The sequence below is a fragment of the Elgaria multicarinata genome, chromosome 3, assembly GCF_023053635.1.
Source record: "Elgaria multicarinata webbii isolate HBS135686 ecotype San Diego chromosome 3, rElgMul1.1.pri, whole genome shotgun sequence".
NCBI lineage: Eukaryota > Metazoa > Chordata > Lepidosauria > Squamata > Anguidae > Elgaria > Elgaria multicarinata.
The window spans coordinates 154,293,982-154,317,446 of NC_086173.1; the positions used below are offsets into that span (position 1 = coordinate 154,293,982).

The 23,465-nt window shown below is 43.0% G+C and overlaps 1 protein-coding gene across 1 annotated transcript; it reads right to left on the reverse strand.

Moving 5' to 3' along the window:
* Positions 1 to 285: 285 nt before the first annotated feature.
* Positions 286 to 22,410, reverse strand: LOC134396092 (zinc finger protein 271-like). Its single transcript, XM_063122442.1, has 8 exons — positions 22,299 to 22,410; positions 18,092 to 18,268; positions 12,232 to 12,358; positions 10,835 to 10,927; positions 9,584 to 9,685; positions 8,974 to 9,075; positions 4,796 to 4,897; positions 286 to 2,355 (listed from the first exon to the last, which is right to left on the reverse strand). Exons 2-8 carry the CDS (start codon positions 18,125 to 18,127, stop codon positions 497 to 499), a joined length of 2,421 nt encoding a protein of 806 aa, XP_062978512.1. The 5' UTR covers positions 18,128 to 18,268; positions 22,299 to 22,410; the 3' UTR covers positions 286 to 496.
* Between the last annotated feature and the right edge of the window lie 1,055 nt (positions 22,411 to 23,465).

A 23,465-nucleotide genomic window follows, 5' to 3' on the forward strand; every position in this document is an offset into this window, starting at 1 on the left:
AACAAGCTAACTTCAAACCACGGTTTATACTTCTGGCTTTTTTCCCTAAACCAGGGGAAGGCAACCTGGTGCCCTCCAGATGTTTTGGTTTACAATTCCCATAATCCCTGATCATTGATCAAACTGGCTGCAGCATATAGGAGTTGTAGTTTAAAACATCTAGGGCAGAAGGTTGCTTACCCTTGCCCTAAACCATACTAAACACTAGCCACAGTTACTTGGTTCAGACAGAACTAGTAACTGTTTGTGGTAGAAAATAGAAGCAAAACTTCTGATTTCCTCCTTTCAGCAAAACTTGGAGAGGAGAGGGGAAGGGGGCACATGTGAGCCTGAAATTCATTCCCATAGTTCTACTCTGTGGTTTAGTGTTACATTTAAATACAAAGATTATTTATATACCTTCTTTACTGGAAGAATTTTATTTAATTATTCTTTATCAACTGTGGTTTTCATTGCATTCGGAGAATCTACATAGATCTCTTTCTGTGTGGATTCTCTATCTCGCGTGGATTTTTTCATGTCTCCTCAGGTATGCTTTGCTCCTGAAACTTTTCCCACAGACTTCACAAGGGTGTGGTTTTTCTCCTGTATGAATTCTCTCATGAAGAATCAGGTTTGATCTTCGATTGAAACTTTTACCACAGGCTGAGCATGTATGTGGTTTCTCTCCTGTGTGGCTTCTCTCGTGTGAAGTAAGGCTTGATTTTTGCTTGAAGCTTTTCCCACAGACTGAGCATGAATACGGTTTCTCTCCCGTGTGAATTCTCCCATGGATAATCAGGTGCTCTTTACGACTGAAGCTTCTACCACACACTGAGCATGTGTATGGTTTTTCCTGTGTGTGTATTTTCTGGTGCTCAGTATAGCTTGTTCTGTGTTTGAATCTTTTCCCACATATTGAACAAGTATATGGTTTTTCTCCTGTATGAATTCTCTCATGAATAACTACCTGTGATTTATTACCAAAGCTTTTCCCACAAACTGAGCATGAATATGGTTTCTCCCCAGTATGGGTTCTCATATGTCCAAGAAGATTTGCTTTGCAGCTGAAGCTCTTACCACAGACTGAGCAAGTATAGGGAGTTTCTCCCGTATGAATTCTTTCATGGCTGGTGAGGTTGGATCTTTGCTTGAACCTTTTACCACAGAAAGAACAGGTGTAAGGTCTTTCTTCTGTGTGGGTTCTTTCATGTGAAATAAGGTTCGTTCTCCCACTGCAACCTTTCCCACAGACAGAGCACTTATAGGGTGTCTCTCCTGTATGGACTCGTTCATGTCTAATAAGGCTTACTTTGTGAATGAAGTTTTTACCACAAATGGAGCATGTGTATGTTTTTTCTTGTGTATGGGTTTTTTCGTGGCTAAGAAGGTTTGATCTTTGGTTAAAGCTTTTCCCACAGACTGAGCATATATATGATTTTTCTTCATTATGACTTCTCTCATGGACAGCTAAGTAACTTTTCCAGTTGAAGCTTTTCCCACAGACTGAGCATGTATATGGTTTTTCTCCTGTATGGATTCCCTTATGTCCCAGAAGGCAATCTTTACGACTGAAGCTTTTACCACAGATTGAGCATTTGTACGGGATCTCTCCTGTATGAATTCTTTCATGCTGAAGAAGGCCAGAGCACTGACTAAAGTTTTTGCCACAGACTGGACATGTATATGGTTTCTCTCCCATATGAATTCTTTCATGTCTGATAAGGCTTGCTTTGCGACTAAACTTTTTCCCACAGACTGAACATACATGTGGTTTTTCTCCAGTATGGGTGATCTTGTGTGCAATAAGGCCAGAGCTCTGACAAAAGCTTTTACCACATACAGAGCACTTATATGGTTTTTCTCCTGTATGAATTCTCTCATGTCTGATTAGGAGTGCTTTGCGACTCAAATTTTTACCACAGACAGAGCATTGATATGGTTTTTCCCCTGTATGGGTTCTTTCATGGCTAATAAGATGGGATCTTTGACTGAAGCTTTTCCTGCAGACTACACACGGATATGGTTTCTCCCCTGTATGGTTTATTTTGTGTCTAATAAGATGTGATCTTCTAAAGAATTTTTTCCCACAGACTGAGCATGTGTTTCGTTTTTCTCCTGTGTGGCTTTTTCCATGGGTCATCAGGTAATATCTCCAACCAGATTTCTTCTCACCATCTAAATGTTTATAAGGTTCCTCTCCTTTCTGAAGCATTCTTCCAGACTTATAGATTCTCTTTTGAAATTTGATTTCATTTTCATCTCCCCCACAAGATAAAGTCTTTCTCACTCTCGTCCCCAAAGCATTCCCTTGGTGCCTCTCTTGATTAGTGTTTTCTGGTAGGAGGTAGCCTTCATCTTTCATACACCCATTACCTGTTTGAATAAACAGAGAATTATGACACAAGGAATACTTTAACTAAACACTAGTGAATGGTCATGTTATGGTCACCAAAACAGTATATCTCTAGAACAAACCTCACAAACATTGCATATATTTAGAAAGAACCAGTGGAATCTTCAGGCCAAGAGATCCCAGATCCAATGTAATCTGTTTGGCACTTCCATGATTCCACAAGAAGTTGAACAGTGAATGGGCTGGCGTCAAGATTATTTTTTAATTTATTCCATTATTCCAAAGCATTTCTATACTGCTTTTCATTTTTTAAAACAATCCCAAAGTGGATTACAATATAAATCATGATAAAATATAATAAAACCAATCGTTAAAATCTCAAAGTAACTAGGGGTAGCTGACAGGGAAATGCCTGAGCAAACAAACGTGTCTTTACTTGTTGGCAGAAACACTCCACACTAGAAGCTCACCTGAACTAAATGGGGAGATCATTCCACATGATGGGCACCACAACTGAGAAGGCCCTCCCCAAACCATGATCAAATGAACTTTAGTAGGCCAAGATATGGTCAACAAACCCTCTGAACTTAAGCAGTTTTGTCCTCAAAGTGCCTACCAAATTTGTCACAGCAGGGCTTTGAGAGCATAACAACATACTATTTGTTGGGGAAGAGGACACTAAGCTTTGTACTACTCAGAAAAGCTCTACTGGATGTCTACTTGAGGACGTAATGGAGTCAGCATGGTTGGGCACCTGCCGAGGGCCCACACCTCAGAAGGGGCCCCACTAAGAGCCCCCTGGATTTGTGCCTCTTCTTCACCACTGCAGCCTGATTGGCTACCTGCCTCACACTCTGGTCCAGACAACAGTGGAGGCTGGCTTTAACCTATAAAGTCTTACATGGCTTGGGACCACAATGCCTGACGGAACGCCTCTCCCGACATGAACCTACCCGTACACTGCGCTCACCATCTAAGGTCCTCCTCCGGGTGCCTACTCTGAGGGAAGCTCGGAGGATGGCAACAAGGGAGCGGCCTTTTCTGTGGTGGCCCCCCCCATTATGGAAAAATCTCCCTGATAACATTGTTATCTTTTCGGCGCCAGGTCAAGACTTTTCTCTTCTCCCAGGCATTTAGCAATATGTAATTAGCCTGGGTTTGTTTTTGTATTTTTTTGTGGTTTTAATTTTTTGTATATTGTTTTTAAGTGTTTTTATCCAAAGTAAACCGCCCAGAGAGCCTCGGCTATGGGGTGGTATACAAATGTAAATAGTAGTAGTAGTAGTAGTAGTAGTAGTAGTAATAATAATAATAATAATAATAATAATAATAATAAGAAGAAGAAGAAGAAGAAGAAGAAGAAGAAGAAGAAGAAGAAGCCTGAGGAGCAATAGCAGCTGGTGATAATGGCAGTCAGAAGGTAGACTCACTGAGGCAGGGGGACCATTGACTCTTGCCCAAGGGCCCTCAAAAAACTATACCCAACACTAGCAATGCAAGGCAAATGGGATTTGCCCATAAAAAGAGCAAGGTTGAGCATCCTGCCCCCATCTGCATTATGGACCAAGTGGGGAAAGGACATGAGGGCTGTGAGTCACTTCAGCCTTTTCTTCGCTTTCTCCCAGGTACCCTCTCTATTCTTTGGCAAGTGCAGACTAACTTCCTATGAGGGTTCATCCTCCTACCACCTGGTGGTAAAATAGTTTGATTGGAATTGTCACACCATGGTGTTCAAAAGCGTCCCCATGACACTCTTTGCAAGTGATGGAAGATGCTGGTTCAGTAATAATCACCAATATGAAAAACAACCGTCAACTACTGGTGATGGTTTAACAATCACATACACGATAAGGTAAAATTGGGATTGATAATTAATTCACCTATCCAAATTTTAGCAGATTCTCTCTCTCTCTCTCTCTCTCTCAAAAGAAAATGTAGATTCCTGGAACATCTGTCCTTAGGCTTTGTTAAAATGTGTACATCTATAAGAAGATTAATTGCAGGCGGGTTTTTACCTAGCTACTGAGTAAGAATATAAAGATAAAAGGTGAAGAACACCTGAAGGGTGTGAACAGCTGAAATAGGGATAGGAGAGCAATGTTTGAACTACAGGGGAGCCCGAGGGGACATGCCTAAGGGGACTTGCTCCTGCCCCCATACTTTTTTGCACTGAATCTCTTACTGTGATTTGGTTAAAATTTAGGGGAATCAGGCAGTAGGGCATGTGGATTTCATTACCTTTCCCCCCAATAATTCAAGGTCAGGAGTGGGGAGAGGAGTTCTTGGGGAGGCATGCTAGGGAGTAACAACAATAGCTGAAATCAGAAATCATGAACACTTTCTTAAGAACAATATTTTTGGGTCATATTAGGCCACTAACTTGACTCAGATAGTCGCAGTGAGCCATAGATGCTGAATAGATGCCGATAGGTCCATGATACATTGGAGCCAGTCCCTTACCTGATTGGATGCCTGAGACTGTGGCGCTTTCCTCAGATACGTGGAAATCTGGGGCCCATGTCTCCTCTTTGAGTTCCAGCTTTATTATGATACCAGGGAACCCTGTTTAGAAGGGGGAAAAGATATGTGGAAGAGAAGGTCATGGATGATCTCCTAACTTTTATTACATTTTTGGGGTGTCGCTACTAGACCAGTGCATAGGAGAGTGACTTGGAAACGAGCAATCTGCAATAGATGCTGAATACTTTTATTTATTTATTTATTTAATTACATTTATATCCCACCTTTTTTCATCCAAGGAACACAAGGCGGTGTACATAATCCTCCTCCTCTCCATTTTTATCCTCACAACAACAACCCTGTGAGGTAGGTTGGGCTGAGAGTCTGTGACTGGCCCAAAGTCCCCCAGTGGGTTTCCATGGCCAAGTGGGGACTAGAACTCGGATCTCCTGACTCCCAGTCCAACACCTTAACCACTACACCATGCTGGCTCTTGTGCAGATGGCCAGCACTAGTTGTCAGCAATATTGCTGAGCCTTAGAGGCCAATAAGGTATCCACTGTTGAATGCTGTAGAGCTGGAACCAGGAGCCCCTAAGACTCACTTTGGTTGATACTTCTGGTCTGGTTTCCAACTGTGTCCACTTCTTTACTCAGTGCACTCTGTGTAGAGAATACAGACACTTCTGGGTAGAAGTCTTCTACTCACTGAGTCAGGTGATCAGGAGAAATTCCTCTTATAATCCCCTCTTTTGCATGAACAACCAATCACCTCCAGAAATTACTCAGCTGATTCTCAATCAAACACACTTCTACATATTTCAATCTGTTGCCTTATCCTGTCATCTGCTCCGAAGCAACTGGAGTCCTCTGTTGTCTTAGAAGAAAACAGTGAGCACCTAGCTGTGCTCGCTTTTACATAAACTGCCTGGGAGAGTCAGAGGTAGTACAAGTCTCTCTCATGCTGACCTGGTTTGCACGATCAAAACAGCCCACCATGGGTTCTTTAAGCCATGGTGGGCTGTGGTGCATGCTGGCATGTGCTGGGCAGGATTTTCATATTCAACGCCCGGCTGTGAACCTGCATAACCCAACAACAGACCATGGGTTATGCGAGGGTTGTTTAACCCATGCATAACCCACGGCCCCCAGGTTCGCATGACACTAATCCAAGGCCAGGTGCTGAATATTCAGAACAGCCAATTGCACAAGCCACAGCCTACCTTGGCTTAAATAAGCCACAGTGAATTGATCGTGTGAATTGGCCCACTGCCTCTGAACTTCCAAGAGACCTATTGTGCAATGAGAGAACCTTGGAGGAGTATATTAACAACTCCGAAAAGCAGAAGTGTTCTTACTTTGTGCTCATTACATAGGAAGCTTTTCATATGGAAAGAGACCAATACTTAAAGTTCAGCAAAAAGTAAGCCTGCAGCTAAATAGAGATTCTAATAAGCAAAGGATATTCTAATAAGCAAAGCATGGAGGATGATATTTTGCCTTTTTCAAAGTACTGGTATAGCTTTGAGACCCTGAAGAGAAGTTGACAGTCAGAACAGAACAGAGGTTGCCAACCTTTTTGGGTCATGGGCATATTTAGCAATTTGAGAAACTGTCCTGGCCGTCAACACAAAATGGCTGCCATGGAAGTCATGGCAAAGGAGAGGTAACCTGCCCAAAAGTACTGAGTAGGTTCTGAGGTGGGATCTGAGCCCCAACATACTAAACATAGAGGTGCCCTGCCCTCTTTTAAATCTGGTCACTCTGGTATAGCTCCTGCAACTTTAACTGTTGTGATGAAGAGGGAATTTCACCAGGTTCTCCATATATACAAATGACACCTGCTGAAATTCCCTTTTCTATGAAACTGCTGAAGATACAGGAGCCCCGTCCTCCTTTTCATAGCGTCACCCTACTAAACAACTCCTTTGAACACAAACTTTTTCACACCAACAAAATACCGTTTCACAGAAATTCCAGTTGCCGGCAAGAAAATGTGTTAATACATTTTTTGGGGAGGGGTAAGGCACCTTGGTGGGTGCTAAGAAAGGTTTCGGGGGAAACATTGGTATTTGCGGACACCACACCGCCTACATTTACACCTTAGAGTAGACAATCGTGAGCAAGATGAACCAACAGACTGACATGGTACAAGAGAGCTTCCTATGTTCCTGTGACTATCCCAGGCAACCAGAGAGAGAGAGAGAGAGGCTGGGTTCACATGTCATGCTAACCCATGGTGGGTGGCAAGCTACACTGGGTAGGTGGTTATGCATACAACCGCCCAGAGAGCTTCGGCTATGGGATGGTATATACCTTATTTCTTCAATTCTAAGACGCACTTTTCCCCCCATATAAACATCTCTAAAAATGGGGCGCGTCTTAGAATCGCGGGTGTGTCTTAGGTTTTTTTTTCCTGTTGGTGGTACTGAAATTAGTGTGCGTCTTACAATCGATGGCGTCTTACAATCGAAGAAATACGGTAAATGTAATAAATAAACCTACTGTGCTCCTGTCAGACGATCAGGCAAACAAACTACACAGAGCTTATTTCACACACCCCTCACTCGCTCCTCCTCCTCCTCCTGCACAGCCAGACAGGTATCCCAGCTTCCTTTGCAGGGAGAATGGAGATACCTTAAGAGGAGCAGAGCGGCGGCAGTGTTTTTGCCTGCTCTTGCCAAGCAGCTCCGTAGGCGAATCCTTTAACCCACTGCTGGTCAAGAATATACCGTTCGGGAGCATTTGGCGTGCTTAGGTCGAAAATCAAGAGTTAATACCTACTATGGATGATAATAAATTTTGTTCAATTTGAGGAAAGGACTCTTTAATTCCTCCCCACGCCAAAACCACTATGATGGTGTCTGAAGAAGCTTAAAGCGAAACAGGTTTATTAAGCCAGCAGCCTGTTAAATAAGTGTCTTACTAAGCATTTCGCAACTATAAACAACTTTTCTTTAATCAAGTAAAACAAGTTTTCTATCAAGCGTCTTGCAACTATCGACCAAACAAGTTTTTTTACTAAGCATCTCGCAACTATAAACAACTTTTGTTTCATCAAGTAAAACAAGTTTTCTATCAAGCGTCTTGCAACGACAAACTTTTTTTGTTCAACTGAGAACAAATTTATGTTTCATTGTTTCTCAAGTGTCTTGCAATTATAAATTTCTTTTGTGTGGTCGGAGCGCTAAATATTACGTGCCTGATATTGTTAACAATCTTCTGTTATATTGTAATATATTGTGGTACTATTATGACGTTATATAAAACGTTTCTTTAAGTCATTTCCCCCAATTCTGTTTATCATTCAGTATTGCAGTTTGTACGCTGGTTAGCACCACTTTATGTTGCTTATTTCAGCTGCTGCCTTCTATATTGTGTAATTACGTGTGACAGACAATACACTAACCCATCATAGGTAAAGTAACCCTTACTGGGATTGTTTAGCTTGGAAAAAGGAGACTAAGGGGAGACATGATAAAGATGTACAAAATTATGCATCGTATGGAGAATGTGGACAGGGAGACATTTCTCTCCCTCTCTCAAAATACTAGAACCCAATGGGGTCATCCCATGAAACTGATTGGTGGGAGATCCAGGACAGATAAAGGAAGGACTTCTTCACACAGCGCAGAGTTAAATTATGGAACTCACTACCACAAGATGTCGTGATGGCCACCAATCTGGATGGCTTCAAAAGGGGGTTGGATAAATTCCTGGAGGCGAAGGCTATCAATGGCTACTAGCCCTGATGGTTGTGTGCTACCTCCAGTATTTGAGTGCCTGTGTGCACCAGTTGCTGGGGAACATGGGTGGGAGGGTGCTGTTGCACCACGTCCTGCTAGTTCATCCCTGGCCGATGGCTGGTTGGCCACTGTGTGAACAGAGTGCTGGACTAGATGGACCTTGGTCTGATCCAGCAGGGCTCTTCTTAGGTTCTTACTGCAGACTGTAGGGCTTCAGGGTAGCATATTTGGGGGAAATTACCCACTGTGGGGTGGGTGGGAACATTTCGCAGACAACTCGCTAACACATAATGTATTGTTCTGGAAAATAAACCATCATGGGTTACCATGTTGTATGAACCCAGTCAGAGAGAGAGAGAGAGCAAGAGCTGGGATGTGGAGAGAGGTGTCTGCGTAATTTTAAAACCAAAAATAAGATGAAGCGATCCCTCACCTGGCTGAACAGTGGCAACACTTCCGTTTTCCTCGAATCCTCGGTGATCTAAGGCCCATGGCTCTTCTTCCCGCTCTTGCTTTATTACAATGTCAGGAAATCCTGGATCAAGGGGGGAAAATGGTCAAATGAGGTGATCGGATGAGATATTCTAACCTGTGTTGAAGATAATGCACAACAAGTTGGCAAAGGTTTTGTTGAAGAGCTAAGGGTTTACTTATCATTTGACTTATCAGATCCCTCACCTGAGCACCACGGGTTTGCATGACACGACAACCCCCAAGCAGCGATTGCATATTCAAAATGGGGCTACATGTGTGTGAACAGCCCCACTGTCTGTGTGTATCTTTGTGTTTTATTATTGCTTGCCTCCCATAATTAATTGTTACCTAGTTTTCTTTTTAACTCTGTCTCATTATTATTATTATTATTATTATTATTATTATTATTATTATTATTTATGTTGTCCCTTATTATGCTTGCTTGTTCTGTTTTATTGTTGCATGTGTGCTGTAATTATTTGTAACCTTCCTGTTTACTTTGGGTTTTTTTACTCTAGGTCTTTATTTTACTTTATGACCATCCTCTGGGCCCCAATTCTACCCCTTACCTGAACTAGTACCTGGAAAGGCCTTATTGCCCGCACATCTCTGGTGGTCCAGGACCCACGACTCCTCTTCTTCTTCTACCTTTATTATCACATCAGGAAGTTCTGTTGGTGTGAGACAAATGTGGTTAGGAGGAACACTTGATCACTCCAGCAAAGGAAGAAACAAGCTGGATTTTACAAATGTACTCAGAGTTAAGTGCAGCCTTAAGTACATTCCAAATCATGTGAGGTACTGGTTCCTCTCTATTCGGCCCTGGTTAGGCCTCGTGTGGCGCAGGGCGGTAAAGCAGCAGTTTCTGCAGCTGTAACTCTCCCCACGGCCTGAGTTCGATCCCGGCGGAAGCTGGTTTCAGGCAGCCGGCTCGGGTCGACTCGGCCTTCCATCCTCCCGAGGTCGGTAAAATGAGTACCCAGCTAGCTGGGGGAAAGGTAATAATGGCCGGGGAAGGCAACGGCAAACCACCCCGCTATAGGGTCTGCCAAGAAAACGTCAGCGAAAGCTGGCGTCCCTCCAAGGGTCAGTAATGACTCAGTGCTTGCACGAGAGGTTCCTTTCCTTTCCAGGCCTCATCTAGAGTATTGCGTCCAGTTCTGGGCTCCACAATTCAAGAAGGGCGCAGACAAGGTGAAGTGTGTTCAGAGGAGGGCAACCAGGATGATCAGGGGTCTGGAAATAAAGCCCTTTGAAGAGAGACTGAAAGAACTGGGCATGTTTAGCCTGGAGAAGAGAAGGTTGAGGGGAGACATGATAGCACCCTTCAAATACTTAAAAGGTTGTCACACAGAGGAGGGCCAGGATCTCTTCTCAATCCTCCCAGAGTGCAGGACACGGAATAATGGGCTCAAGTTAAAGGAAACCAGATTCCAGCTGGACATCAGGAAAAACTTCCTGACTGTTAGAGCAGTACGACAATGGAATCAGTTGCCTGGTGAGATTGTGGGCTCTCCCACACTAGAGGCATTCAAGAGGCAGCAGGACAAGCATCTGTCAGGGATGCTTTAGGGTGGATTCCTGCATTGAGCAGGGGGTTGGACTCGATGGCCTTGTAGGCCCATTCCAACTCTGCTATTCTATGATTCCCCAAGCTGGTGCCCTCCGGAAGTGTTGGAATTCAATTCCCATTGCCCATGCTGGCTGGGAATGATGGGAATTGCAGTCCAACACATCTAGAGGACACCAGGTTGGGGAAGGCCGGTTTAGTGGTCCACCCATATTTGGTTTCATATGGGTTGGGTTTCTGTTCTGCCCACCTGTGCCAGGCTCAACCGGCTGATCTTCTGAAATCCATGGGTCTTCCTCTTGCTCAAGCCTGGAGATCAAGCTGGGTTTCACAACTGAAAATCCTGTTCAGGGTTAAAAGAAACACGAGTAATTGGGTGGAATTTAGGATCTGAGTCAAATTTAGGTTCTGAAGTGTGAACAAAGCATGACCACTCAATGAGCCTCATTTAAAGTTGGGAAGGAGGGGGTCATTTTTGGATCTACCTTGTGCATTATTACTGGATTCCCCAGAGTTCTCTTCTTAAATTAGGGTTTTGTTTTGTTTTCAAAGCTTTTAACTTCCCTGAAATCTTTTCCATGATCATTTATTTATTTAATACCCTGCTTTTCCACTAAAAAAGTGCTCAAGGCAGCTAACAATAACAAAACAAAATAGAGAATTATACTTAACATGTAAAAACAGATCAATTAAAACACATCAGTTAAAAAGAAACAAATGCAGCCATCAGTTAAAACCTATTTCAGCAAATAAGTCAGCTTGACAGCCCAATGGCTGTCTGAATAAAAATGTCCGTGCCTGCCAGCAGAAGGACAACAGAAAGGAAACTAGCCTGGCCCCCACTGGCAGGTAGTTCCAGAGCCTGGGAGCAGCCACCAAGAAGGCCTTTTCTCTTGCAGAGACAGTGTCAAGGGTATTTTATTTTATTTATTTATTTAAAACATTTCTTGGCTGCCTTTTAGGGCAGAAATCCTCACAAGGCCGCTTACAACAATAAAATGCATAAAACAGCTAAACTATTAAAAGCAATAAAAACATAATCACGATAAAATAGCTATTAAAAACAAGAAAACCAGAAAGAATAACAATAGCAGCAATAGCAGTACCCATAATGGGAAGGCCACGGTAAAATAAGATAATTTTAAAGACTTCTTGGGAGCTTGTTCCAGAAGTTAGGGGCCACTGCAGAGAAGTCCCTCTCCCATGTGGACAACCCCTAATTGCTCTCACAGGTGGGCAAATGAGAAAGGCCTCTCTTTCTGATTTTAAAGTGTGGGCAGGCTGATGCGAGTGAAGGAGGTCCTTCAAGTAATTAGGCCACAAACCATTTAGGGCTTTAAAGGTCAAAACCAGCACTTTGAATTAGGCTCAGAAGCACACCATTTCAGCTGGTGCAGTATGATCAAATCGCCTCGCCCCTACCAGTACTCGGATGGGTGCAGCTGAAGTTTCTGAACCGTCTTCAAAGGCAGCCCCACATATAGTGCATTACAGTAGTCCAGCCTGGATGTAACTAGTGCTTGGATAACTGAGGCAGGCAACGTCCATCCTCTCCAGATAGGGCCGCAGCTGGTGTACAGCCGAATGTGTCATGTTGTGGGGGAAGCACGACATTTTCTTTTCAATTATGGTAAAGGAGGCCCTTACCTAAAGAGGCCACATTTTCATAATTTTCTTGCATGACGTCTCGGTATAAAGCCCTTTCACACAGACCAAGCAGAGCCCACTGACTCTCTGTGAAATACACAGCAACCTCCTCGAAAGCCACAGAGCCCTGGAAAGAAAAGGAAAACTTAGGGGAAAGTGTGACAAAAATACAACTATGTACTCTGACGCTGTGGCTTCTGTGTGCTTTTCTGCATGAGGTATTTATTGTGCACTTGAGATTCCTTAATCACGGATGCATACGGGGTCCTTAATTTTTGTGAATTGCCCAGAGAGCTCTGACTAGTTCGGATCGCAATTCCGCGATGAAATCAAAGGTAAGTGGAGGTTTAACGAGAAATGCCCGTAGCAACAGAGAATTATCTGTCCAAGGTCATTTCTACGTCAGAGAGATGATAATTGGCAGGTGGTGCTTATGTTCTGCTTCCACAAAGATCACTGGATCACAAGTGGGCAGGTCATTCTGTGCACCTGGATGGGTGAATAATCACTTAGTTTACATGAACAGATAACTGAGACTCCAGGTGGTATTGGCAGTTTGGCAATGGAGCTGTTTTGTACATCATGGCAGCATATCGTGAAGGAATGGTTTTATTTACAATATTTATACACCACTCCTGTTGGGTTATTGTGCCAGAACTTTTCTCTCTCTGGAACTTTGTTTGTGCTCAGAAACAAACACACATCACGCAGGTCTTACACAGCAGAGCTGGTTTATTTCCTTCAGGCTTCTGTGCAGTTCAATTCAGATCAGTTCAGATCAGCACACTGAGGCATACACAGAGAGCAGTAATCAGAGAGCAGTGATCATCGAGCAGTGATCAGTAAGCATTGAACAGTTCCATTTTACACAAGTGAGAAACTATATACAGATCTACACAATTCTTATCTACATTACATACAGCTGTGATGAGGCTAACTTAGAATCTTGGCAAGGTTCCCAGAACAGCCTCTATCTCAAGGTAATTGCCCACAGATAGACTTTCTCTGTTTAACCCTGAGATAGCCATACACACACAATTTTAATGACTAAGCAAGTATTTCTTTTCATATACTTAACAGTCCTCCTCTTGCGCATGTTGTTTAAATTGTGTTACAATCTGAGACCCAGCTTTAAAAGCATCTCTTTGTGTTTTACCATTGATACGTTCCACCTGTCCTTTCTCATTTTGTTTTACTTTGAATACCCATTTACAGGTAATGGCTTTACGACCTTCAGGTAAAGGTACTAGCTCCCACGTTTCATTTTTTTCCATTGCTCTGATTTCCTCTGACATTGCTTCATGCCAGCCCTGAGCTTCTGTAGGTTCCATTTCCTGAATTTCCTCAAATGAAGTAGGTTCATAGGCTATTAGTAAAGCTCTATGAGAAACCTGTTTGCTTTGGTATTCATCTGAGTAACGAATTGGAGCTTTGCGTTCCCTTTCTGGTCGTTTTGGCATAGTTACAGGCATAGTTTCCTCCTCTACAGTTTCTTCCCCCTCCCTCTCTTGCTGAGATTGTTCAGGAATTTCTTCTGTTTCTACAGCTTTCTGTTCTACAGGCAAACTTACATACTGTTTTGTTTCCTGCATTTGTTCATGAAAAACTACATCTCTGCTTACAATTACACTTTTGTGATATGGAGACCACAAACGATAGCCTTTTGTTTGTGTATCATATCCCAACAGTTTACATTCCAAACCTCTTTGAGCTAGCTTTCCTGGTCTGTTTTCTTTCTGAACATGAGCAAAACATTTACTTCCAAAAACCCGTATATGTGACACTCTAGGTTTTCTTTTGTAAAACATTTCATATGGAGTTTTTTCATGTACAGAGTGGTAAAGCCTGTTTAACAAATAATTTGAGGTGGACAAAGCTTCTGCCCAGAACAGGTTAGACAATCCTGACTCTTTCAATAGAGCTCTTAACATGTTCTGCAAGGTTCTGTTTTTCCTTTCTGCAACTCCATTTTGAAATGGTGAATATGGAGCAGTAAGGTCATGTTGTATACCCTCATCACTGAGGAATTTTTTAAATTGGTTGCTAAGAAATTCACCTCCCCGGTCCGTTCTTAGATTAGCTATAGGTTCTTTAAATCTATTTTTACTCCACTTAACAAACGCTTTAAACTTTCCAAAAGTTTCACTCTTCTGTTTTAACACATACACAAATCCAAATCTACTGTAATCATCAACAATAGACAAGAAAAATCTGTTTCCTCCTTGACTTGTCTCAAAAGGACCTGCAAGATCTGCATGAATTAATTCAAAAATTCTTTTTGTTGTTCTCTCACTATGTTTTGGAATGTTTGACTTATGACACTTGGTTTCACTGCATACATTACATTCTACATAGTTAGAACATGGTTTGATTTTCACCCCTTCACACAATTCTGGAATCTTAGAAATTGTTTTATAGTTAGCATGACCAAACCTTTTATGAGTTAAATGGATACACTCTTGGTGTGGTTTGCAATTGGCTATTGTTTTTGTTGTGACTTTGCTGGCTACAACTTCATTTTCTGTACAAGTATTAATCACATACAAAGAATCTTTCATTATTCCCTGCACACACACCTTGTTTCCCTGTTTTATAGTACAATTTTCTTCAGTAAAACAAACCTCATATCCCATTTCTGTTAACTGAAACACACTTAGAAGGTTTGTTTCTAATTCTGGTACATATAAAACACTTTGTAGTTCAACTCCCAGACAATCAAAATATACATTACCCACACCACAAATCTGGATTTTTGTTCCATTTGCAAGGGTAACACACTTTTGCTTTGAAGTAGAAGTTTCCAATGTAACAAATGAAAGTTTGTCTTTTGCCATACTTATTGAAGCCCCAGAGTCCAAAAACCAAGGATTCATTGTCTCTTTGACTCTTGCTAGAAGACACTTCTTTGTTGATTCAGCTTCATTCATGTTGTTTTCTTCTCTCCACTTTGCTGTTGACTGCTTTTTCTTCTTGTTGTTGCAATCCCGCCTTAAGTGTCCTGTGGAACCACAGTTAAAGCATTTCCTTGCCTTTAATGCAGCCACCACGTCAAAAGTTTTATGGCTTTGTTGAAATTCAGCCACAGGATGTTTAAGGCTCTGTTGTTTTGAAGCTTGTCTTCTTTCATAGGTTTCCAGTAGTTTTCCAGCTACATACTCGAGGGTTAAATTTTTCTCCTCTTGACTTTCCATCATGGTGACAACCACGTCGTACGATGAATCAAGACTTGACAAAATCACATAGACTTGGTGTATAGTTGTAAACTCCATCCCTCGTGCCCTGAGTTGATTGAAGATTTCTCTCATGCTTTTCAAATGGTTTGACATAGACTCCCCTGGTTTCAGCTTCATTCCATACAGTTTCCGGGTTAGAATTACTTTACTGCCCGCTGTTTCTCTTTGATATACAGCTTGTAGTGCATTCCAGCACTCTTTTGATGTATTCAAAAACTGAATGAAGGAAATTTGAGAGTCTTCCACAGCTAATGCAATAACTGCCATTGCTTTTGCATCATCCTTAAACCATTTAGCATTCTGTGGATCTGCTCTATCTGGTGGATCCTCTGTGACTACATACCACAGTTCAGCCTGAATCAGATACATTTGCATTTTGTAAGACCATAATGCATAGTTAGAGTCATTCAGCTTTTCTAACAATTGATGCAAACCAGACATATTAGCTCCTGCCATTTCCTCTGCTTTAGGAATTGGTATCTCACCGTCCTCCTGCTCAGAGTCCTCCTCAGAGTCAGCCGACTGAGATTTTTCCTCACTTTGCAGCACTGGCTTTAGCTTGATGTCTTCCTTCATCAACAGTTTTCTGTTTTAGCAGACTCCTGGTTCTGGTTCTGATACTGCACCGTTCCCACCAAGTTCTGGTTCTTCTGCCTGGGTTAGGCTGGCGTAGGCTGGTCTAGGCTAGACTGGACTAGGCTGGTCTAGACTGGGCCCATAACCTTTGTTGGGTTATTGTGCCAGAACTTTTCTCTCTCTGGAACTTTGTTTGTGCTCAGAAACAAACACACATCACGCAGGTCTTACACAGCAGAGCTGGTTTATTTCCTTCAGGCTTCTGTGCAGTTCAATTCAGATCAGTTCAGATCAGCACACTGAGGCATACACAGAGAGCAGTAATCAGAGAGCAGTGATCATCGAGCAGTGATCAGTAAGCATTGAACAGTTCCATTTTACACAAGTGAGAAACTATATACAGATCTACACAATTCTTATCTACATTACATACAGCTGTGATGAGGCTAACTTAGAATCTTGGCAAGGTTCCCAGAACAGCCTCTATCTCAAGGTAATTGCCCACAGATAGACTTTCTCTGTTTAACCCTGAGATAGCCATACACACACAATTTTAATGACTAAGCAAGTATTTCTTTTCATATACTTAACAACTCCCCATTCAAAATTTCGGAGCGGTGTACAGAGCTCGCCGCTCTGACCATGTTACTCCACTTTTGAAATCTCTTCATTGGCTTCCAATTCACCTCAGAATCCAATATAAACTTCTCTTGTTAACCTACAAAGCTTTTCACGGTCTAGCTCCTTCCTATCTTTCCTCTCTCATCTCACACTGTTGCCCCGCTCGTGCTCTTCACTGCTCTGATGCCATGTTTCTCACCTGCCCAAGGGTCTCTACTTCCCTTGCTCGGCTTCGTCCATTTTCTTCCGCTGCCCGTTACGCCTGGAACGCTCTTCCAGAACATTTGAGAACTACATGTTCAATCGCAGCTTTTAAAGCTCCGCTAAAAACTTTTCTTTTTCCTAAAGCTTTTAAAACTTGATTTTGATCTGACTTTTATACTGTTAGTTTTACTCTACCCTGTGCCTGTTTGGTGCATTCTCTTCCCCTTCTTATTGTTTTATTATGATTTTATTAGAATGTAAGCCTATGCGGCAGGGTTTTGCTATTTTATTGTTTTACTCTGTACAGCACCATGTACACTGATGGTGCTATATAAATAAATAAATAATAATAATAATAACAAGATAAAATAAAATAAAAACAGAGTAAACACTTTAAAATAGATTTTAAAAGAAACAAAATGTAAAGTGAACCGTGGCTGGTCATTAAGGAGAGGCTTCCTGGAATAACATTTTCAGGAGGCACGGAAAGGAATACAAAGTTGGTGCCTGCCTGACCTCCAGAGGCAGGGAATTCCATAGGAGAGGGGCCACCACGCTGAAGGCTCTTCTCCTGGTGGACTCCAATCGGAGGATGGGTCTATGTGGAACCAACAGGGGCATGCCCTCGGATGACCTCAGTGACCGGGCAGGTTGGTAGGGGAGAAGGCGCTCTCTCAGGTATCCTGGTCCCACACTATGCAAGGATGAGCACTGGGTGTGAGCCACTTCCGTTTTTTGTAAACAACTTCCGATCGGCTCAACAGAGATTGTGAGTGTGATGCGTGAACCCAGACCGATGAGTTGCATAGGAGATAAACAACCCGGCAGCTAACCCAACAACAAACCACGCTGATAGGAGGCTGTTAACAGAAACTGGAAGCAGCTTGCAGGCGAGACGCAACCATGTGAATCATGGGCTAAATAACCCACGATTTGCTGCCATTACATGAGAGATGGGTCACTGAGTTGTCCATGCTCAGAAACGTCTCCTTTGGGTTGTATCCAAAGACAGAAATTGATGCTCTATGCCAGGGGTTGGCAACCTGATATCCTCCAGATGTTTTAGACTATACCTCCCTTAATCCCTGGTCATTATTTATGCTGGCTGGGGCCTATGGGTGTTGTAGTCCCAAACAGCTAGAGGGTACCAGGTTGCCTACGCCTTCCCTAAGCTCCATTTTGCAAACCCTACTACCTTCTCAGGGACCCCACTCCTGGCCCCATACCTGAGACTGCTCTGCTGATGTTTCCAGCAGTTCCATTTCCCTCAGAGGGCGGCGATCTGGGGATGTTGTCCCACAGCCTGCGAGGGCCAGAAGACTGACGGTGGAGAAGTTACATTACGTGGGACAGCAGCCAATGCCGTGCCCTGCGATGTCAGCCAAGATGAGACAGTCTGTGGCCTGAAATGGAGGAAGGGAGAGCAGATTTGTAATATCGCTGGGTTGTTGTTACAGAAGAACAGAGTTTGTTTCTGTGAGCAGGGAAGAATACTGGGTCATAGGGGGGTCGATGCAAAGCCCATTAGCGGGCTGAAGTTTACACAGATTCCATTCCAAGGAATATGGGAGCAGTTAGGTTTTTGAATTCTTTGGCAGTTAGAAGCAGTTAAAGAACAGATTTTAGGCCTTAGTTTGAACCTGGACTCATCAGGACTTATACCCAGCATCATTTCTTCAATGCAGGAGCACAGGCCTAGGATATAAGAAATTATAATGATCTGTGCACTCTATACATGCCCAGAGTGCCTTCTTTCCTTCTCTCTCTCTCTCTTTCCTCAGTAAGCATGGATCTCTGACTTCAGAAATGGAGCATCAGTTTAGGATGGGGCCTTGTACGACTGCAAAATCATTCCAACAGATTTGCTCACCTTTTGAATTCGAGCCCTCTGAACACAGTACAGTGCCTTTAACCATCTGCTGACAAAAGAGTTTAACAGACAGAGCAGTTCCCACAAAAGGGGAATGTGATCTCGTTCATTATTTATGTACGTCTAGTTTTTTATCAAGGTAGCAAAGCAACAGAGACCCGCAAGCAGCATGTTTGAGTGGAGGCAAAGTATCTCAAGTTGAAAGAATTTTCCCATGTAGATCAAGAATTATCTGAAATAATACTTAGCATTTCCATATGTGTTCAGATAATTCCATATACATTATCTCAGTAATTCTGAAGCAACCTACAAAGTTGTACTGTATCAGTTTCCTTTGGCCTTCTGAGCATAATACTTCGAATAAGGTCTCATATATATATATATATATATATGCCACCCTTCCATCGAAATGACCCCCAAGGCAGCTTACATAACATAACATGATAAAAATAGTAAACGAACACTGAAGTTCTAATAGCAGCTATTAGTCATGATGGGTAAACAAAGTCTCCAGATATAATTATCTCCAGAGTCAGTATAACTCATCCAGTTCTAGGCTCCACAATTCAAGAAGGACGCAGACAAGCTGGAGCGTGTTCAGAGGAGGGCAACCAGGATGATCAGGGGTCTGGAAACAAAGCCCTATGAAGAGAGACTGAAAGAACTGGGCATGTTTAGCCAGGAGAAGAGAAGATTGAGGGGAGACATGAGAGCGCTCTTCAAATACTTAAAAGGTTGTCACACAGAGGATGGCCAGGATCTCTTCTCGATCCTCCCAGAGTGCAGGACAAGGAATAATGGGCTCAAGTTAAAGGAACCCAGATTCCAGTTGGACATCAGGAAAAACTTCCTGACTGTTAGAGCAGTACGACAATGGAATCAGTTACCTAGGGAGGTTGTGGGCTCTCCCACACTAGAGGCATTCAAGAAGCAGCTGGACAACCATCTGTCAGGGATGCTTTAGGGTGGATTCCTGCATTGAGCAGGGGGTTGGACTCAATGGCCTTATAGGCCCCTTCCAACTCTACTAGTCTATGATTCTATGAACTCTGAATACCAGTTCCTTGGGGAAAAGGGGAGGACAAAAGAACCTAAGAAGAGCCTGCTGGATCAGACTTAGGGTCCATCAAGTCCAGCACTCTGTTCACACTGTGGCCCACTGTTGGAAAAGTGCCCTCTCTGAGGCAGAGTTGCTACGGTAGTTGCTAACACAGAGCTTTCCAAACTTTTTATGTTGGTGACACACTTTTTAGACATGCATCATTTTGCGACACAGTAATTCAGTTTTACTAGCAAACCGGAGGTTAAACTAACCCCTTATAAGAGATACGAACACATACATAAATTGTAATAATGAAATGTATGGGGACACAACATATCTCATGAAAACCTTTCATTTATATTTTTAAAAATATATGATTTGCAAGATAATAACATACATTTCCAAGACTTTTCACATTGAACCAATTTTGTCGAGCTGCAATCAAGCGGCGGTTGAGACGGTGTTCTATCAAAAAACTGGACCCATGGAATTTCTCGAATGTATCACTTCAGGTGCAGCCGCGTCTCCGGAAGTGATGCAGAATCAGCTGTTTCGACCTGATTATGCATACTGCGCATGTGCAGTACCTGTATGATCCCTCGAACGTGGTGTGCATACACAGATACGACGGAAGGGGAATATACTAGTGCACCATACTAATTGGCACATTTGCTGCATAAAAATGCATGCAAGTTGGTATTGCTTATTTCACATAGACTCAGCGGTTTCTCGTTACGTTCACGTGACACACCTACACACTGCAGCTGACACACTAACGTCACACTAACTGCGACACACAGTTTGGAAAGCTCTGTGCTAACGAAATGTTGCAAAATGTCTATGAAAAGCCATTCCAAGGATAAGCAAAATCAAGTATTGTTTTCTTAAAGAACATTCAGTACCTATCCCTTTATATTGAGGCTTGCCAAAAGAAAATGCAATGTATTCTCTTTTCCAGCTAGAAATTTCCTGTTAGATGGTGTCTACGTATGTAACACCAGAGAAGATAGTGTGTAAAACCTAGCTGCCTCCCTTGCGAGGTAGGCACATGCTTTGCAGCAATTAGCTCCTTGTGTCTCTTATTCTGCAGAATAAACATTGTTGACCCATACTTCATCTCCTCTCCTCCTGGTGTGCTGTATTGGACTTGGTACACCAGGAAACGAGCTATTTTTGCAACACCACCAGCTGTCGGCCAGGGATCAACAAAGCAGGACACAGTGCAACAGCACCCTCCCACCCATGTTCCCCAGCAACTGGTGCACACAGGCTTACTGCCTCTGATCCTGGAGGTAGAACATAGCCATCAGGGCTAGTAGCCATTGATAGGAGAGGGCTATTACACTCATGTTCTGATTGTAGGGCTATTAAGTAAAATTCAGAAGTAAAATTGGGAAAGTGGGTCCCATGCTGCAGGTTGGGAATCCGAGGTGGGTCTTGGGTCTGGACCAGTTGAAGACCACTAGCACTTGAAATATTCTGGCCTCTGACCATTGAAGGCAGGAGCGTCAAATCTCTTTCACCCTGAGCACGGAGTTAAATTTTGGAGAATCTCTCTGGGGCCACATTCCAGCAGCGGGGGAGTCTGAAGGCAAAAGGCGGGGGCCAAAATATTAAAAATACCAGCCTATTTTAGCTTAAAGCTTTTCGTGTCAGTAATGAAGCCTTAAGAGAGGCATCCAAGGCTTTCAACCTCTGCACCTTAAACTGGAACACACACAAAAACAGGAGGCTGTGAAGGTGACACAATATTGGCCCTAAGATGCTCCTGGTGGCATGAATCACATCTGAAACTTGGGACGCAGGGAGGGGGGGAGGAAATAAATAAATAAAACCATCATCTGCCTCTAGCCCCAAAGTGAAGAAATAAACAAAAAGTGAAGAGTAAGAACATTAAAATTTATTTATTTATTTATTTATTTATTGCATTTATATACCGCCCCATAGCCGAAGCTCTCTGGGTGGTTTAAAAACCTCTCTCGTTTGGTTCAGTTCTGAGTTCAGCTTTAAGTCAGAAGCCTTCGAAGTTCTTCTTCAAATGCACAAATATCTACACTTGGGGGATTACTGGATCTAAAGCTCAGGGTTAAGCAGACTTCAGGCTTGCAGGAACTATTTTCTTTCTTCTTGGAGCCCCCCAAGAACCATTAACTTGGCAGAGCATGGTGCAAAAGCCATATAAAGAATTCCGAGCCGAGGGATTTATTTTGAGTGGCGATCCAAAACTGAACAGAGTTCACAGTCCTTGCATGCAAAAAAATAAATTAATTAAATAAAAAATCCACGCCTGATTAATCAACGCTTTCTTCATTTTAGCAGTCTTATCTATGGCGAGGAGGCAGCGGATGGATCATTTTGTTGCTGCTATTGTTAAACAATTGGGAGTCCGACATCCTTGTCGATCTACTGCAAATCACCCGGAGATCTACCAAATTCAGATCTACCTTCCTCCCGCCCTTGCTGTAGCTCCCCCCCCCCTTTCCCACCTCTCACCAGCAGATTGCTCTGCTCAGTTGCTTACCTCATCCGTTGATTCCTCTCACCCTTTTCTTTCTCAATCCTACATCTGCGGTTCTCACCCGGCCTCCTCGGCCCCCGCCTTTATCCTTCCAGGAGGACTTGTTTGGGAAGTGTCCCTTTCAGTGTTGCACCGGGTGTTTCTTTCTTTCTTCTGCCAGCTTATTTTGAGCTATGCGCCCTGTTTTCCGCTTCCCATCATGTGACTGAGGCCAAGCCAGATTTCTGGCAGTACAACAAATCCATCTATTCAGCACATCCTGGAGCAGAGGGAGGGGGACTGTGGAGCCCTTTGCTTAAATGCAATGCCTTGTCTGGCTTGGGGCTATGCGTCTCTGTTGAAACTCCCTAGTGGACGGCATGCTTTGCCTACCTTACAGGGTTGTTGTTGTAACAATTGGGTGACCATATGAAAAGGAGGACAGGGCTCCTGTATCTTTAACAGTTGCATAGAAAAGGGAATTTCAGCAGGTGTTATTGGTATGCATGCAGCACCTGGTGACATTCCCTCTTCATCAGAACAGTTAAAGCTGCAGGAGCTATACTAGAGTGACCAGATTTAAAAGAGGGCAGGGCACCTGCAGCTTTAACTGTTGTGTTGAAGAGGAAATTGCACCAGGTTCCCTATATATACAATGACTTACTCCAGTCAAGGAAGCTCGTAGTCTTGGCTTTATATTTGATTCCTCGCTCTCCTTTATTCCTCATATTGAGACAGTAGCTAAATCTTGTCGTTTTTTCCTGTATAATATTGCCAGGATTCGATCATTTTTGTCTGTCTCTTCTGCCAAGACTCTTGTTCATGCATTGGTTATTTCTCGGTTGGACTACTGCAACCTTCTTCTCACTGGCCTTCCTTCTTCTCACATCAGTCCGTTGGTTTCTGTTCACCACTCTGCTGCTAAGATCATCTTCTTGGCTCGCCGCTCTGACCATGTAACTCCACTTCTGAAATCTCTTTATTGGCTTCCAATTCACTTCAAAATCCAATATAAACTTCTCCTGTTGACCTACAAAGCTTTTCACGGTCTAGCTCCTTCCTATCTCTCCTCTCTCATCTCACACTATTCCCCCGCTCGTGCTCTTCGCTCCGCTGATGCCATGTTTCTCGCCTGCCCAAGGGCCTCTACTTCCCTTGCTCGGCTTCGTCCATTTTCTTCTGCTGCCCCTT